At 70.6% G+C, this 15,553-nt stretch overlaps 3 protein-coding genes across 8 annotated transcripts; all 3 read right to left on the bottom strand.

Annotated features, from left to right (window-relative positions):
* Positions 1-454: 454 nt before the first annotated feature.
* RHEBL1 (RHEB like 1) lies at positions 455-3,582 on the bottom strand. Its single transcript, XM_063358932.1, has 9 exons — positions 3,522-3,582; positions 2,000-2,141; positions 1,586-1,653; positions 1,278-1,327; positions 1,094-1,176; positions 932-990; positions 814-859; positions 639-723; positions 455-555 (listed from the first exon to the last, which is right to left on the bottom strand). Exons 1-9 carry the CDS (start codon positions 3,580-3,582, stop codon positions 466-468), a joined length of 684 nt encoding a protein of 227 aa, XP_063215002.1. The 3' UTR covers positions 455-465.
* On the bottom strand, positions 3,190-8,426 carry DHH (desert hedgehog signaling molecule). The gene is made up of 3 exons (XM_063359285.1): positions 7,181-8,426; positions 5,345-5,606; positions 3,190-4,682 (listed from the first exon to the last, which is right to left on the bottom strand). Exons 1-3 carry the CDS (start codon positions 7,490-7,492, stop codon positions 4,015-4,017), a joined length of 1,242 nt encoding a protein of 413 aa, XP_063215355.1. The 5' UTR covers positions 7,493-8,426; the 3' UTR covers positions 3,190-4,014.
* A 1,004-nt stretch (positions 8,427-9,430) lies between these two features.
* Positions 9,431-15,513, bottom strand: LMBR1L (limb development membrane protein 1 like). Of its 6 annotated transcripts, none has more exons than XM_063359247.1 (17): positions 15,350-15,513; positions 13,589-13,673; positions 13,256-13,292; positions 12,938-13,077; positions 12,731-12,834; positions 12,528-12,654; positions 12,340-12,408; positions 12,047-12,207; positions 11,831-11,906; positions 11,626-11,709; positions 11,312-11,388; positions 11,147-11,224; positions 10,978-11,051; positions 10,803-10,893; positions 10,426-10,492; positions 10,168-10,329; positions 9,431-10,079 (listed from the first exon to the last, which is right to left on the bottom strand). In XM_063359247.1, exons 1-17 carry the CDS (start codon positions 15,419-15,421, stop codon positions 10,021-10,023), a joined length of 1,563 nt encoding a protein of 520 aa, XP_063215317.1. In that variant the 5' UTR covers positions 15,422-15,513; the 3' UTR covers positions 9,431-10,020. The 6 variants fall into 6 exon arrangements, with proteins under 6 accessions (XP_063215317.1, XP_063215320.1, XP_063215316.1 ...); XM_063359250.1 differs by having other exon boundaries at positions 12,047-12,111; XM_063359246.1 differs by having other exon boundaries at positions 11,147-11,388.
* Positions 15,514-15,553: the final 40 nt, after the last annotated feature.

Genomic DNA, 15,553 nt, shown 5'->3' with positions numbered 1-15,553 from the left:
CCCCCCCACGCTGCCTCACCTTCCCCACTCCGCCCCTGAGCAGGAACAGCCACCCCAGGGCTCCGAGGGGGTTCACGGACAAAACAATGTTTAATTGTTCCAGCCCCACGGCCTCGACTCCCCCGAGTGATGGCTGCCAACGCGGCACAGCCGGTCTGCGGCCCCGCGCCGGGAACAACACCCGCATTCAGCCCCGGCTCCCCACGCCTGGAGGGGGAACGGCCCCCACGCGTCCTTGGGGGGTGGGTGGGGGGGGCAGCTACTAGCAGGGGGTGCTCCCCAGCTGGAACAGGCCCCCCGCCTCACTCCCAGCCCCTCGTGAGCCCCACAGCCTGTGCAAAGTGAGGGGTCCCATACAACAGTGGGGCCAGGTGGCCCTGGACACCCCCTGAAGCCACCGCTGGGGCTGGGGGGACAGTCCCGTGGGAGGTCTGTCCTATCCCGGGGGTTGGCCCCGGGCAGGGCTCACATCAGGCGGCAGCCGGTGGATCTGCTGTAAGAGCTGTCCACCCAGTCCATCTCCTTGGTGATCTTCATGAAGACCTCCTGGGTCACCTGGGGACGAGGGGACATCAGCCCTGGAACCCCGGGGGACCCCCCTCCCAGCCCTAGGTGGGGTACGTCACCCTGCCCCACACCTGGCTCTCCTTGGCTGAGGACTCGAGGAAAACGGCGCCCCACGACTCTGCCAGCTTCTTCCCTTCATCCGTCCTCACCTCCCGTCTGGAGACACGGCAGAGGATGAGCAGGATGGGCCACCAGGTGGGGGGGGGGACAGTGGGAGGGGATGGGGACCCCCAGAGCCTTCCTTACCTCTGCAAGCACAGGTCCGCCTTGTTCCCCACCAGCACCACGGGCACACCGTGGGCATGGGGAGGGTGAGGGCCTGGCCCCCCCCAGGCCCCCCCCTTCCCCAGGAGGGACAGCACCTACCGCGTCTTCCCCCAGCTCTCATACAGCTTCTTGTGAAGGGTCTTCACCACCTGGAAGCTGGAGGGAGAAGGGGAGCTGTGGGCACTGCCCCCCACTGGGGTCTGCCCCTCGAGGGGACCCAGCCCCGAGGGCGTGGGGACAGCTGGGCAGGGTCCCTCACCTCCGCAGGGATGTCACCGAGTACACCAGGACGTAGCCGTGGACGCCAATGATGAAGGAGTGGGGCAGGATGGCGTATTCCTCCTGGGGGAGGGCAGGACCCATGCTGGGGGTGGCTCTGGGGGCCAGCAGCCCATCGTGTGTGTGTGTCCCCACCCTGGGGTCCCCCTGCCCCCCAGCGTTACCTGCCCGGCCGTGCCCACCAGCTGGAGCTGGAACTCATCCTTGTTGTAGGCTGCAGAGGTGCCACCGGGTTAACAGGGCTGCCCAGGACACCCCCCCTCCAAGGGATGAGCCTCCCCTGACACCCCCCCCCCCCCAAGGGATGAGCCTCCCCTCCCACCCGCCTCTGGGGGTGCCTCAGACCCTGGCACCAGGCTGTGGGGCACAGCCCAGAAGTGGGGACGTGTCTGTCCTCATCCCCCGTGGGCCCATGGAGGCAGCAGAAAGAGGGGGCTCCGGGCAGGCGGCTTCCCCACCCCGCGACACTTACTGCTCTCCACCGTGGGCTCGTAGCACTCCACGAACTTCCCCTCCACGAACTGGTGAGCCAGGGAGGTTGTGCCCGGGGGGCAGGAAAGCGCAGGGCTGGGGCCCGGGGTCCCAGCATCACCCTGGGACAGGGGAAGGGCCCCTCCCGGGGTGGGGGGTGTCTAGGGGACCCGGGGTGATGGGTGCTCCTGGGGTGGGTGTCCAGCCTGACTGAGCCACGGCCCCACAGCCCCCGCCCCGAGTGGGGACCCGCCGTTCTCTGAGCACGGGAAGCACCCACGAGGGATCCGGCACAGGCCCCGCGGGGCACCCCTTGCCCTTGTGGGGCAGCCCCCGCTCCCACCCACCCCCCGGGCAGGGCGCAGAACCGTATAGGGCCGAGGGCGCAGCTCCACCGCGAGCCCCCCCCCCGCACTGACCCACGGCGCGGTACCCGAGGATGAGCACTTTGCGGTGTCGCACCGGCGGCACGGCCCACGCCGCGGCGGAGGGGGGGGCGTGGGGTGGCGAGGGGGAGGACAGGCGGTACGGGCGGGCGCGGCACACGGGGCTATAAACTGCCCGCCGCGGCGGGGAGGGGCGGTGCCGCCGCCACTACATCGGCGGCTCCACGTGACCACAACACCGCCCGTCCGCCCGCTTCCATTGGCCGCGCGGCGGCGGCGGGGGCGGGGCGCGGCGGCGGCGCAGGCGCGCTGGCCGCCGGGGCTCCATTCATAAAACGGAGGGAACGGCCGGGGCCACGTGGTGGCCGCGCACCTGAGTGGGATGGGAGGGGGGCGCGGCCGCCCCCGGAACACCCGCCCCCAATTCTTGCCCCCCCGAGGTCCCCACCCTGACCTCCCCTAGTCCTAGGGACCCCCAGCCCCCCTGGAATGTCGCAGCCCCCGCGAGGTGCCCGACCCCAGCTCCAGGGACCACCAGCCCCCCCCCAAGATGCCCCATCCCGGCCCCAGAGACCCCCCAGCCCCCCCGGGATGCCCGGCCCCAGCCCCAGGGACCCCCAGCCCCACTCCGAGATGCCCCATCCCGGCCCCAGGGACCCCCAGCCCCACTCCGAGATGCCCCATCCCGGCCCCAGAGACCCCCAGCTCCCCGGGATGCCCCGCCCCAGCCCCAGGGACCCCCAGCCCCCCTCTGAGATGCCCCATCCTGGCCCCAGAGACCCCCCCCAGCCTCCCCGGGATGCCTGGCCCCAGCCTCAGGGACCCCCAGTCCTCCTCCGAGATGCCCCATCCCGGCCCCAGAGACCCCCCAGCCCCCCCGGCATGCCCGGCCCCAGCCCCACTCCGAGATGCCCCATCCCGGCCCCAGAGACCCACCAGCCTCCCCCGGGATGCCCGGCCCCAGCCTCAGAGACCCCCAGCCCTCCTCCGAGATGCCCCATCCCGGCCCCAGAGACCCCCCAGCCCCCCCGGGATGCCCAGCTCCAGGGACCCCCAGCCCCCACTCCGAGATGCCCCATCCTGGCCCCAGAGACCCCCAGCCCCAGGGACAGCCAGCCCCCCCAGGGATGACCCTTCTCCCCAGGGATGCCCGACGCCAGCCCCCTCGCCCCCCACCGTGGCCCGGCCTTGCGCAGACCCTCTCATAGTTCCACCAGGGCCATAAAGTCTCTTTATTTATCCAAACAATTAAATAGTAGTATTTCTTTCTTTTTTTTTTTTTAAACAGAAGTGGTTAAAAGCAGACCGGTCCCTTGCCCTGTGGGGCAGGCCCCGCTGCCAGGGCAGGTGGGCGCGGGGGGACATTTATATTACCCTTTATAAATAGAAAAATAAAACTCTCAAGCAGGGCAGGTTAGCGGTTAGCGCGGTTAGAGCCAGGCCCGGCGCAGGGTGCCCATGCCCGTGGCAGACACCCCGTCCAGCTGCCCTGCGGCACTGAGCTGCACGGGGATGGGGCTAGTGACAGCACAGGTGATGGGGGGGACAGACCCAGAGCTGGGGGACGGGCAGGAACTGCTGCCAGGTACTTGGTGTTGGAGTGATTCGGCATCCCCCGGGCTGGATTTGGCCCTGGGGCAGAGGCCGGTGATGCCCCAGCCTGGGCTTGACAGGGAGCGACCCTGGCCTCAGCCCCGGCGGTTAATAAAGCAATAAATACAGAGGGAGCGCAGGGGGGTCCAGGGCCTGGGAGTCCGGCCAGGCACCCAGCAGTGCTGCGGGGGGGCTCTGGGACACGGGAGGAGCTGAGTCCGAGTCCCTGGACCACCCCACCACACCCCCACCCAGGGACCCTGTCCCCACCGCGCCGCGTCCCCGGGCAGCGCTGAGCAGAGAGACGCCCCGACCTCCCCACAGGGCTGGGGGTGCTGCCGACCCTCCTCCCCAGCACCTGCTGGTCCAAGGGGGCCCCAGGGCCGGAGCCCCCAGCTTCCAGTGCGTGGCATTGTCTGCAGTGCGGTGACTTGGGGCGGGCCAGGGACTCCTACACCTGCAGGACCTCCTGGCCCAGCACGCCCCCGGCCAGCTGGTAGAGCAGGCGGGAGTACCAGTGCATGCCCGCCTCCAGCGCCGTCCCATTGCCCGCCTCCGTGCGGGCGGGCAGCAGCGAGAGGAGCCCATGGAAGAGGCGGAGAGGGGCGAAGGCACGGTGGGCCCAGCGGTGGCTCTCCAGGACGGCATAGCAGGATGCCAGCACCCCGTTGACCAGCAGGGTCCCGTGGGAAGTTAGAGGGGCGAAGACCCCCACGCCGTCCTCCCGCCAAACTCGCAGCACCCTCGCGGGGCGCAGCCCCTGCCCGCCGGCCCCGTGGGCCAGCACCGCGTCGCCCGGTCGCACGCGGCGGGCGAAGACGGGCAGGAAGGTGGCGGTGCCGTTGGCTGCCCCACGGGCTGCGAAGACCAGGTGGGACGGGGTGAGGAGCAGGCGGCGTGCTGGGCTGGCCGTCTCAATGGCCACAAAGGAGGCACGTTGGCCCAGGTTGCGGTCGAGGAAGAGCAGCACCTCAGTGGGCACCAGGCGCCCGCCCGGCTCCGCGCCCAGCACCCAGTCGCCCCGGCGCAGGTCGGCCAGACCCCGGCGCTCGCCACTCTGCAGCGTCACGGTGGCATGGCCGGGGAAGCAGCCACCGGTGCGGATGGCCAGCGAGTTATCTGGGTGGATGGAGAAAGCTGTGGGTCCCCTGTCCCCGTCAGTCACCTCCACCAGCCACCACCTCCAGAGGGGAAACCGCCCTGAGTGAAGCCACCCCCCCTGGGCTCCCAAACCACCCCCAGAACAAAGCGGGTATTTTCTGAAGCCCCCCCTGGTTCCTGCACACTGCTCCCGGGGAGGCCGGGCGCTGCAGGGTCCCTTTGTCCACCCTGCACTGACGCCCTTTGTTCGGGGCTGGGGACGGTGACATTTATGGCCACTTTCATTTTCTGACGATTGTCACTTCTGGGCCGGACAGGGGCTGCTGGCCGGAGCAGCCGCGGGGCTGGGGGCCACGGACTGGGCTGTGTCTGCCCGGACCAGTTTAACAACCCTCGCTGTGCCCGGCACAGGAGCTGAAGCACAAGGCAGGCAAAATTTGGTGGAGGAAGTGTGGTTTTTTGCCAATCTGGTGGCCGGAAAGGCTGGGGGGGGAGCTGGGCTGGGGCCAGACACAAGGCTGAATCTGCCGGGGACGGACACCAGCCAGAGCAGGGCTGCATCCCACATGGATCCGGGACCTTAAGGGGGAGCAGAGTGGGCTGCGGAGCTACCGGCTGGGATGCTTACGGGGACGGCAGCCCCCCCCACCCCAGCAGCAGCCACCCCCGTCGCGTGGTACCTGCTTTGACGGAGACGTGGATGTGCGCCTTGGATTCGTAGTAGACCCAGTCGAAGCCGGCCTCCACGGCCAGGCGCGCCAGCATGCCGTACTTGTGGCGGTCGCGGTCGGAGGTGGTGATGTCCAGCGCCCGGCCCTCGTAGTGCAGTGAGTCGGGGAGGTGGTGCCCGTCCTCGTCCCAGCCCTCCGTCACCCGCAGCTTCACCCCCGGCCACATGTTCATCACCGCGATGGCTAGCGAGTTCACCCGCTCTTTGCAGCGCTGGGGGGGGGGGACGGGGACGGGGGGACGACCAGCACCGGCGTCACACCCAGCCCCGCCATAGCACCCAGTCCCCTCACTGGGGGCTCCTGCACGCAGACGGACAGACAGACAGACACCGGGCCTTCATGGGGCTTCGAGGGAGCCCGAAGGGGCTGCTGGTGGGGGGCAGACGGGGTGTGTGTCCCCCAGGCGCAGAGAGCACCATGGCCAAGCTGCGCCCCCCGGGTGGGCCCGGGTTGAATGTTAACGTGCCCCGGGGTCCCGTGGTGGAGTCGCTCCCCAGCACGGGCAGCCAGGTGGAACGGGCAGGGTTCGGGACAGTGTCACCTTCCCCGCAGCCACGGCCATGACTGATTAACGTGGGGGGGGGCAGAGGGGCGGGGGGGGCGGAGCCGGGGGCGCAGCTGACCCTGAACTAGACCCGAGTCCTGGAGCAGCACTGGGGAGGGGGGGTCAGCAGGGCAGGGTGGGGAGCAGGGCCCGGGGGGCAGCACCGGGGGATCAGGGCTCCAGTGCCCAGAGCCGAGAGCGATGGTGGGGGGTCCCGGGCGGCTCCGGGCTGCCTCTCCCCATCAGCAGTGGCAGAGCCGATGTGGGGTGCAGGGACCGGAGCTTCCCTCCTTGCCCCCCAGTAGCCGGCGAAGTCGCAGCGTCCCTCCGCACCCCGGTGCCCCCGGCTCCCCCGTGCAACAAAGCCGCTCCCGGGAGCGCGGGGCCGGGGGGGCAGCAGCGGCGGGGGGGTAGGAATGCGCCCGGCCCGGCCCGGCCCGGCCCGGCGACAATAGGCGCCTTCCAGCCCGGCGCTGACCTCAGGCCCCGGGAATGCCGGCACGGCCACAAAGGGCCCTTTCAGCCGCCCGCACCCCGGGCCGGCTCCGTGCCCGCGGCCCCGCCGGGACCGGCCGCCCCGGCCCCGCCGCCCCCGCCGCCCCGGCCCGCGGGAGCCGCCGGCGCCGCCTGGACCACTCGCAGCATCCCCCGTCGCCATGGCGACCACGGTGCCGCCCCTCGCCATGACAACAGCGAGCATCCCGGCGGGGCGCGGCGCAGCCCGTGTTCCCGCCGCCCCGGATCCCTCCCGGAAGACGGGGCCGAGGCCGCCCCTTCCCCGGTGACCCGTCCCGCCGGCACCGCCGCGGGGCCGGGGCGCGGGGGCGCTGGGGAGCGGAACCGCCGGTACCTCGTGCCCCCGGTGGGGCGCCCGGACCCTGGGCCGTCTCCGTCCTGTTAATCCCCGACGGTCGGTCCTTAATGCCCAACGCGGCGTGACCGCCCCGTCCCGGGGCCCCGGTGCTGCCGCGCCGCCGCCAAGGGACGGGGAACGGAGACGGCGACCGGGGCGAGGCACCGTGCGGTCTGGGGGAGACCCTGCACTCGGGAGACTCTGTGCGCCCGGGGAGGGTCGGTGCCGCCCGGGAAAGGTCCGTGCGCCCCGGGGAGAGTCCGTGCCCCCCGGGGAGGGTCGCTGCGCTCCCGCCCGCCCCCCCGCCCCCTCCCTCCTCCCACCCCGCCGCCCCCGCGTCCCCGCACCCCCGGGAGCGAGACCGGGCCGGGCCGGGCGCAGCCCCCACCTCGGTCATGAGCCGGTCCGCCCCCGTGTTCTCCTCGTCCTTGAAGATGATGTCGGGGTTGTAGTTGGGCACCAGGTCCCTGAAGCGCTCCGAGCCCCGCAGGACTTTGCCCTCCGCCTTCCCGCTCGCCCCCAGCGTCTGCTCGGGCACGTTGGGCACGAACTGCTTGTAGAGCAGCGGAGAGAGCTGCCGCCGCCCCAACCGCCGCCGCCCCACCGGACCCCGGCCCGGGCCGCAACCCAGCACCGGCGCGGCCAGCAGGCAGGCGGCGAGGCCGAGCAGGCCGAGGGCGAGCGGGCTCCGCCGGGGCATCCCGGCCACCGGGCCCCGCTACCTCCGCGGGCCCCGCTCAGTCGCCGGGGGCACGGGCGGCCGGAGCGGGCATGGTCCCGGGGCGGCGGTCCCGGGGCTTTTAGAGGGTCGCGGTGCCAGGGGCGGGTCGGCGCCGTTTCCTTCTCACACCCACGGCCCCGTCGCCGCTGCGGGATCCGTGGCTGCCCGAGACGACTGACCCCCTCCCCCCGCCCTCCCGTCGGTGCCGCCACCCACTCGGAGCGCGGTGCCCGGGCACCGGGACTGCCCCCCCGCCGCCGGCTCCGCTCCCACGGGCCCGGCACCCCCTCGCCTGCCGCTGCGACCCGGCCCCAGGGACTCCCCGACCCAGCCCGAGCCTCAGGGAAAGCCCTGCTACCGCTGCGTACCGGCACCGGGCACCCGCCTCCTGGCGCTGCCCCGGGACCGGCACCGGGACCTGTCCCCGCTCCTGACCCCGCGCCCCTATCCCGCCCCCCGCTCCCCGCTCCCCGCTCCCCTCTGAACCCTGAGCTCCGGTACCGGCTCCCGCACCGCTCTCCGGTACCGGGACCTCCTTTATCCTGGTCCTAACACCGCGCTTCTAGTCTCGGGACCTCTCCCTTCTCCTGTCACCGCCTCTCGGGACCGGGGACCCCCTCTCCTGGCGCCGGCTCCGTTCTCTCTTCTCCCATCGCAGCCCCTGGCACCGGGGACACCCGTTATCCTAATGCCGCCGGTATCGGCACCTGCTCCGTCCCCTGGCACAGCCCCGCTCCCGGGACACGCTACCTGGCACTACCCCAGTCCCCCCTGTTCGGTCCGATCCCCCGTACCGGTACCCGCTCCTGGCCCAGCCCCCGTTACCGGCTCCCCTGGGTGCCGGCCGGCACCGTGCGCTGCCCGCAGCCGCCCCGGCCGGGCTGCCCCCGCCTGCGGCCGCTCGGCTCCGGCACTGGGCAGCCCCGCCTCGGACCCGGCCCCCGGCAGCGGCGGCAGCGGCGGCCACATCCCCCGGGGCCGCCCCCGCCGGGGCCCCGCCGCGCTGCCCTGCCCTGGACGGCCCCTCCGCGCCCCGGGACCGGGACACCCCCGCCACCGGCCTCCGTCAGGGAACGAGACATCCCCGGGGCTGGGACCGGGCTCCCGCCGGGACAGGGACACCTCTAGGAACAGGGCACCCCCGGGGACCGGGCTCCCCCCGGGCTGGGGCCTTCCCCCCCCCCCTCCAGCACCCCCGGAGTCCCCGGCGAAGCACCCAAGGGTGACGAAGGTCCCGGCGAGGGCAGGAGGCAGCGGAGGGTTGGGGGCCGGCCCCCCGCGGCCTCCCCCTCCCCCCCAGCCCCGGTGCCAGCCCGGGGTGACTGGGAGGGGAGCAGGTCACAGGGAAATCGCGGGCACCGATGGCCTCATTTCCTGCAATATAAACCAGGTTTCCTGCGCTTCCTGCTCGGCCCCGGCCGATGGGGGGGTGTGGGGTGTGAGGGGGGGCCCGGGCCCCCCACCCCCGCCATGGCGGGGGGGGGGGGGGGGGGGGCAGCCTGGCTCGGCCCCAGCCGGGGCAGGATGGGTGGGGGGCTGGTTCCTGGGGCAGTTTCCGCTCTGTCCGCACGACCCCCCCTCTCCCCAGGAGCTGGACACCCCCCCCTCCGCCATGCCCCTTGCTGGGGGCACCTCACCCCCCACCACCCTCACCCCAAAACAGCCCAGTGCCCCCCGCCACCCCCGGGGTCCCGCAGCCCTCACCTTCGGCCCTTCCTGGAAGGGGCTCATTAGCCCCAGCCAGGAAGAGGGTTAATTATGGTCCCCAGGGAGACCGGGTCGGGGGGGGGCAGGATTGAGAGCCCCACAGGCAGGGAGCCCCCCCTGCCCCCCCAAGCTCGGCCCTGCCCTCAAGGGGAATAAAACCTCCCTAATTCAGGTATTTTATATATAAAAAGAGATTGTTTATTGCTCCAAACAAGTTCCATGGTAACAGAGACCTGACAGACTCGTCACACCAAGCTTCCAGGGAGCCAGGGCTCATCCCCAGCGGCCTGGGACCCTCCAGCCCCTGTTCCTCCCTTGGGGACACCAAAGGCCTTGGAGCAGGGGGCAACCAGTGTCCTCCAGCAGCCCCAGGGTGACATGGGGACAGGGTGTGGAGTGACTGGGCAAGGGGACAAAGGGCCCCCCCCATAGTGTCATGACAGTCCCTGCGGTGGGGGGACATTTAAAACCCAACTGCACCCCAGGGAGCAGCACCGGGGGCGGGGGGGGGGCGAGGGGGAGCCTGTCCGTAAACAGGAATGTAAACAAGGCGGGGGGCTGCAGCCAGCACAGCCCCTGGGGAAGCCCCCGCCCCGGGGGGGGGCTGTGACGGGGACACGACTCAAGGCCAAGGCTCTGTAGCGCGACAGGCTGAGACAGAGCAGGGGGTAGCAAGCCCCCCCCATGGGTGGGGTGCTCCGACATCCCTGAAGCACCAGGTGCCATCAGGGTCTGATCCGTGGCTGGTGGCCGTCCTGGGGGCCACCGTGGTCGTCCTGTGGGCCACACGTCCCTATCCCCTAGCCGGGCTTGCCAGGGGGCCGGGAGCGGGTCACGGGCAGCGGCAGCTTGTGCAGACCTGGGTAGAGGGAGAGCGTGAGAGCCAAGGACAGGGACACCCCCCCCCTCATCACCCCCCGCGCCTGTCCCCACGTCCCCGTCCTCACCGAAGGCGCGGATGAGCTCGGCCTGGACGGCCCAGGAGACCTTCTTCACCAGGCAGAGGGTGGTGAGCCCTGCGAAGCCCATGTTGTAGAGGAAGACAATGTAGAAGTTCCCCAGCCAGTTGAAGCGGCCAAAGTCCCCCAGGAGGTCGAAACGGGTGATCCCTGTAAGGCGGGGGGGGAGGGGGGCTGGTCAGGACACCCCAGTCCTGGGGACACCCCAGTCCCTGGGGTCACCCTGCCCCCCCGCCGGGGCCTCACCCAGTGTCCTGGAGAAGACGGGCAGGGCCGAGCTGAGCACCAGCAAAGAGACGCAGTTCCCGATGATCTGGGGGGGGAGGAAGGAGCATTGCTGGAGGCGGGGGCGGGGAGCAGCACTGCCACAGGGCCTGGTCCAGGTCCCAGGCTGGGGGAGGGGTTCCCTGGTGCCAGAGACACCACCCCCCCCCCCCCCCCCCCCCCCCCCGCCCCCAACCAGGCCCCTGCCCCCGCCTGGGGCTGCGCTGGAGGCGGGGGGGACGCATGATGCCCTCGTATGGGGACACCGCACAGTCCACAGGGACACACGAGTGCACACTGTGGGGACCGGACCCACAGGGGGCCCAGGAGCCCCCCCAGCTCCAGCCCAGTGCTCCCACCTTGGTGAGGGGGGTATCCTGCCGCTCAGGGAGCAGCCGGGTGAAGAGGGGGGAGCTGTAGAAGCCCACCACAGAGGAGACCATCAGGTAGCTGTGAGGGGCGTTAAGGAGGAGAACGAGGTGGGACAGCACTGGGGACAGCACTGGGGACAACGAGTGCCCGCCTGAAGGATACAAGATGAGGACGACCTGCAGGGCTGCTCCGAAGGAACCAAAGATGGAGAAGGAGACCTGGCCCAGGGACGCATCCTGCCGGGAGAGGAGGAGGCACGTCGGGGAGGAGCGGTCCCCGAGCCAGCGTGGGACACAACTCCTCACTGTCCCTTGTCCCCCCGCCTGAGTACCTGGATGCCCCGTGGCATCGCAGCATCATCCAGCAGCAGCTCCAGGACGTGGAAGCAGACGATGAGCACGGAGATACCCTGGGAGGAGCAGGGAGGGAGCGAGGGCAGCTTGGGCTGGGACGTGGGAACGAGCCCCAGTTCCCCTGGGGACCGAGGGACACTCACCGTCAGTGCCAGGAGGCCCAGCATGGCCAGCGGGTAGCCCAGGTTCCTCTGCCAGGGCGACGCTCGGTGCCGCAGCTCTGGGGGGGGGGGGGGGGGGAACATCCCTGGATAAGAGGGGAGCACAAGCCCCCACCCCAGGGTGGGAGACTGTCGGGGGGGGAGCCCTTAGGTGCCAGGACAGAGGGTTACAGCCCCACCCCATTTCACACCCACCCTCCCTCTATGGGGCACAGGTTCCCAGGGAACCAGTGCTCCCAGTGCCAAGCTGGAGAGAACCCAGGCGTCCTGGGCTTGCCCCCCCCAGGGCTCCTTACCCAGCTTCCGCCTCTTGCTCCGGATGGTGAAGAACTGCTCCCGTAGCAGCTCCACGTTCAAGTTCAGCCAGCAGGAAGCTTTGCCTGCCAGGGAGGAGATGCCAAGGGGCTCGTGGGGGCTGAGGACTCCCATGTGGTGGGGCGGAGGGGTCCTCGGTCTGCCCCGAGACCCCCCTCCTGGCCAGCGGCCGTGCCGCACACCCACCAGAGGAGATCCGGCGGGACACAGCGGCTTCCTCAAGCCTTGTGCAGCTCAACTGCTCGTCCAGGTCTTCCAGGAGCTGGGGATGGGCAAGGAAACCGTGAGAAGCCGGTGGGGGGGTGTGTGACTGGCACCCCCATGCCCTGGATGGAAGACCAGGCAGCCTTGGGGACAGCAAGTCCCCAGGCTGGGGCAGCGGGATCAGGGGGGACGCCTTACCCGGGGTTTCACCAGCAGCTTCCCCGTGACGGTGAACATGGTGGAGAGGCCGAAGGGGGTGCACACTGCAGCGGGAGGGGAGGCTGAGCAGGGGGTGTCCCAGCATCCTACCCCTCCCCGCACCCCAAGAAGGGTCCTGGATAGGGACTGGGGGCTCAGCCCTGCAAAACGACCCCTCTGGACCCTGGAACAACTTGCCGGGAGCAGTCCCTACTCCCAGACGGGCACCCCAGGGGACCCACACCCAGCGCAGGATGGGCCAGGGCACCACGGGGGAACGTCTCACGACTCACGCAGCAGCAGCAGCACGCCGAAGAGCGAGATGCAGGAGTAGAGGTAGGGCAGGTAGTATTCCCAGAGGTCTGCAGAGATGGCAGGGTCAGGCCAGAGGCACCGGACATCCCTTCTCCCCTTCAGCACCAGGGCCTGATCCTGCCCTGGCAGAGCTGGGAGAGCCCCAGCGCACCCCGTCGGCGCCTACCATAGAGCGACTGGCGGCTGGCCGCGTCGTTGCCGACGATGGCGGAGGCCACCCAGACCATGCCCAGCACCAGCAGCGTCAGCAGCAGCAGCACCACCGATGTCTCGTACACCCTGGCCATGATGCCCTGCGGAAGCGGGGTTAGCAGGGAGCCAGGCACAGGGGGGACAGAGCAGGGGGGACACACCTGCAGGGCCACCTACCTTCTTGGATCCTGCAAAGCCCTCTGACTCGGTGAAGAAGTAGGCGAAGGGCATGAGGAAGACGAGGGACAGATTGGAGAAGAGGAAGACCAAGTTCCAGAGGCCTGGAGGAGGGGGGGACAGTTGCGGTGAGCTCCCGGGGGTGGGGGGGAGGGAAATCCTGACCCACAGCTCTTGGGGCACCCTGGGGCTGCCCCGTGCACCCACCGTGGATGAGGGACCCGTTCAGCCACTGGATGTAGTAGTTCTGGGGGAAGGAGAGCAGCACCTCGTTGCTGATGATGGAGAAGGGCAGCAGGAGGACGGCACCCAGCGCCACGGCCAGGGTGAAGGTGCACAGCCCCAGCCTGCGGGAGGGACAAGGGTCAGCTCTGGGTCCGGGCCCCCGCAGGTGTCACAGCCCGGCTGGCGGCCCCCAAGGGGCACCGGCCCCCGCAGGCTGGGGGGACCCAGTGTCCTGGCCAGGCAGGGAGAGGAAGCGGCCGAGCGTCCCACAGACAGGGAGCGGGATGGGCAGGAACTTACGCAATCCTGTTGACAGCAGCATCCTCGTCATCATGCACTGCGGGGGGGTGAAAACCCAAACTGCTGGGGCTGGGGGAGGCAGGGCTGCCCAGAGCATCGCTCTCTGCCTACTCCCAAACCTCCCCCTGCTCCAAATGCTTCACAAACCCTCCCGGAGGACTTGGGCTCTGCTCCCCTCCCGTGGCAGCTGGGGAGGTGCCCCGCAGCGACTGATGCCACAGCAACCTGGCCTACAGCGGGACCGGGGTTCCTGGGGGAGGCTGAAACAAGCTCCAGGGAGGAGGAACACGGCTGCCAACGGCTGCCCGGCTCCGGCAGCTCCCGCCCTCCTACCTGCTGTGAAGTCCGTGTGCTTCTTGAAGTGGGTTATGATGAAGTGGCAGAGGATGTAGAGGCTGGCGAAGAGCAGGGCGCAGATCTGCAGGCAGAGGAGGGAGGGCAGCACAAGCAGGCCCCAGAGGGCAGCGCTCCCACCCCCAGCGATGCAATGCCACCAGCCCCAGGGCCCGTCAGCTCCACCCTATTTGTTTTTCCACTCCTAGCCCTGGTTACACCCCACATGTGTGCTCAGCCTTGTCCGTGTCCTGTCCAGGGCTCACCCATGGGTGACCGCAAACTGCCACAGCTTGCGGGCCAGGGGGCTCTGACACCACCGGGAGAGCCCACCCAGCAGCTCCGGGTCAGCCTGTGCTGGCAGACACCTGGAAGTCGGACCCCATGGGATGCCCTCGCATCGCCCAACCCTGCAGCCCTGTCTCTGCTGGCACCAGCACCCAGCAGAGCCACGGGAACAGCCTTGAGCCGGGCGCCAAGGCCATCTGTGCCGTCTCTCCCACCCCTGCCAGTACGCTGAGGTCCGGACGGAGCAGGTGATGTTCGAGGAACGTGGTGACCTTTCATCCCGCTGGGTACGCGGCAGGACGGGGAAAGGTCGCCTGAACCCGCCACCTTGGCACAGGCGGACTGAAGCAGCCACAGCACCTCCCTCCTGCCTGGCTTGGGGGGCTCGGCTGGTGGGGGGTCCCCGGGATCTGCCTGGTGGGGTGGCAGGGAGCCCCAGGAACCAGCCCAGCTCAGGACTCCCAGAGCAGCAGTGCCAAACATGTCCTCCTTCTCCTGCTTCCACCCAGGGAAGGGTCTCAGGCCGCAGGTCCCCTCCTGCCGCGGGCTGTACCCCACAGCCCAAAGCTCTGCCTGGTTGGGGGATCCCCAACACTTCCTGCGCTCAGCGAAGTCAGGCCGAGCGAGCTCCACACTGGACGTGCGGAGCCAGGAGCTCCATGGCAAGACACAGCTCCCTGGGAAGGGTCAGGGCAGGGGACTGGGGAGCTCCAGGGTAGAGATGCCGGCGTCCAGACACCAGCTCCTCCCTGCAGCATTGAATTGGGCTCCGGCAAGATGGCCCGGGCACTGCCGGTCACAGCCCACTTGGCCACCCCACACACGGCATCGCTTGGGAGATGCCAGGAGCAGGACACCCAGGTCACCCCCATCCCTGAGCCCACAGCAGCGGCTGCCCTGGCCAGCAGAGCAGGACCGGCGGAGCAGACCCAGCCACCTCCCTCCGTGGTGCCCACAGTCTGGGGGGGCTTTAAAGGACCCCTTCCCGCTGACACCGAGCACCCTGGGAAGAGCTGCAGGCATGGGGACGGGGACAAAGCCAGGAGCCCGGCCTGGCTCTGACACCACCGCACCCCAGCACCCGCAGCCCTCCCGCTCGCCCAGGGGGTGGCAGGTGGGGCAGGCAGAGCCCGGCCCCGGGGCACGGCAGGACCCCAGTGCCGCGGGGGGCAGACGGAATGGCGCAGGGGCTGGGCAGAAGCGGGGCCAGACCGGGCGGAGGGGTCGCTCCCGGAGCGCAGCACGGCTCAGCACAGCCCCGGGACGCCGCTATCTGCGGGGCTCACGGCAGCCCGCCCCGGCTCTGCCACCGATAAGGGCCGGGCGTGGGGCACAGCGGCGGCCGGGCGCCGGGGCAACCCCCCACCTCCCGGCGGGCTGCGGGCTCCCAGCCCCTCACCCGCGACTCCCCCGCCGCCACGCCGGGCCCCGTCCCCCGCCCGCCGCCCCTTCCCGCGGGCCCCCGCCACTCACGATGCACTCGCGGACCCGCTCGTGAAAGAGCTGCTCCCGTGCGGCCAGCGCGTCCTGCTCCGCTGGGGCCATGCTGCGCCCAGCATGGCCGGGCCGGGGCCGAGCGGGGCCGGTACAACCGGGCCGGGACCGCGGGGAAAGCGCCGAGCCCGCCCCGCCCCGCCCCTCCCGTCCGAGCCTCGCTACAATGTATCCGCGCCCCAC

This window comes from Chroicocephalus ridibundus, chromosome 24 (assembly GCF_963924245.1).
Source record: "Chroicocephalus ridibundus chromosome 24, bChrRid1.1, whole genome shotgun sequence".
Lineage (NCBI taxonomy): Eukaryota > Metazoa > Chordata > Aves > Charadriiformes > Laridae > Chroicocephalus > Chroicocephalus ridibundus.
The sequence above is the reverse complement of the archived record's forward strand: the minus strand, read 5'-3'. Positions and strand labels throughout refer to the sequence as shown.

What these genes read in the sequence shown, in the direction of transcription:
- RHEBL1 (XM_063358932.1), bottom strand. Translation starts at nt 3,582, where the DNA reads ATGCCGAATCACTCCAACACCAAGTACCTGGCAGCAGTTCCTGCCCGT. An exon ending in TGGTGGGCACGGCCGGGCAG is followed by an intron (nt 1,177 to 1,277) that starts GTAACGCTGGGG and finishes GCCCTCCCCCAG; the next exon opens with GAGGAATACGCCATCCTGCC. An exon ending in GCGGACCTGTGCTTGCAGAG is followed by an intron (nt 724 to 813) that starts GTAAGGAAGGCT and finishes CCGTGTCTCCAG; the next exon opens with ACGGGAGGTGAGGACGGATG.
- DHH (XM_063359285.1), bottom strand. Translation starts at nt 7,492, where the DNA reads ATGCCCCGGCGGAGCCCGCTCGCCCTCGGCCTGCTCGGCCTCGCCGCC. An exon ending in CGGACCGGCTCATGACCGAG is followed by an intron (nt 5,607 to 7,180) that starts GTGGGGGCTGCG and finishes CCCCCCCCCCAG; the next exon opens with CGCTGCAAAGAGCGGGTGAA. An exon ending in CCACGTCTCCGTCAAAGCAG is followed by an intron (nt 4,683 to 5,344) that starts GTACCACGCGAC and finishes CCATCCACCCAG; the next exon opens with ATAACTCGCTGGCCATCCGC.
- LMBR1L (XM_063359246.1), bottom strand. Translation starts at nt 15,421, where the DNA reads ATGGCCCCAGCGGAGCAGGACGCGCTGGCCGCACGGGAGCAGCTCTTT. An exon ending in GCTGCTGTCAACAGGATTGC is followed by an intron (nt 13,078 to 13,255) that starts GTAAGTTCCTGC and finishes TCCCTCCCGCAG; the next exon opens with GCTGGGGCTGTGCACCTTCA. An exon ending in CGATGCCACGGGGCATCCAG is followed by an intron (nt 11,052 to 11,146) that starts GTACTCAGGCGG and finishes CTCTCCCGGCAG; the next exon opens with GATGCGTCCCTGGGCCAGGT.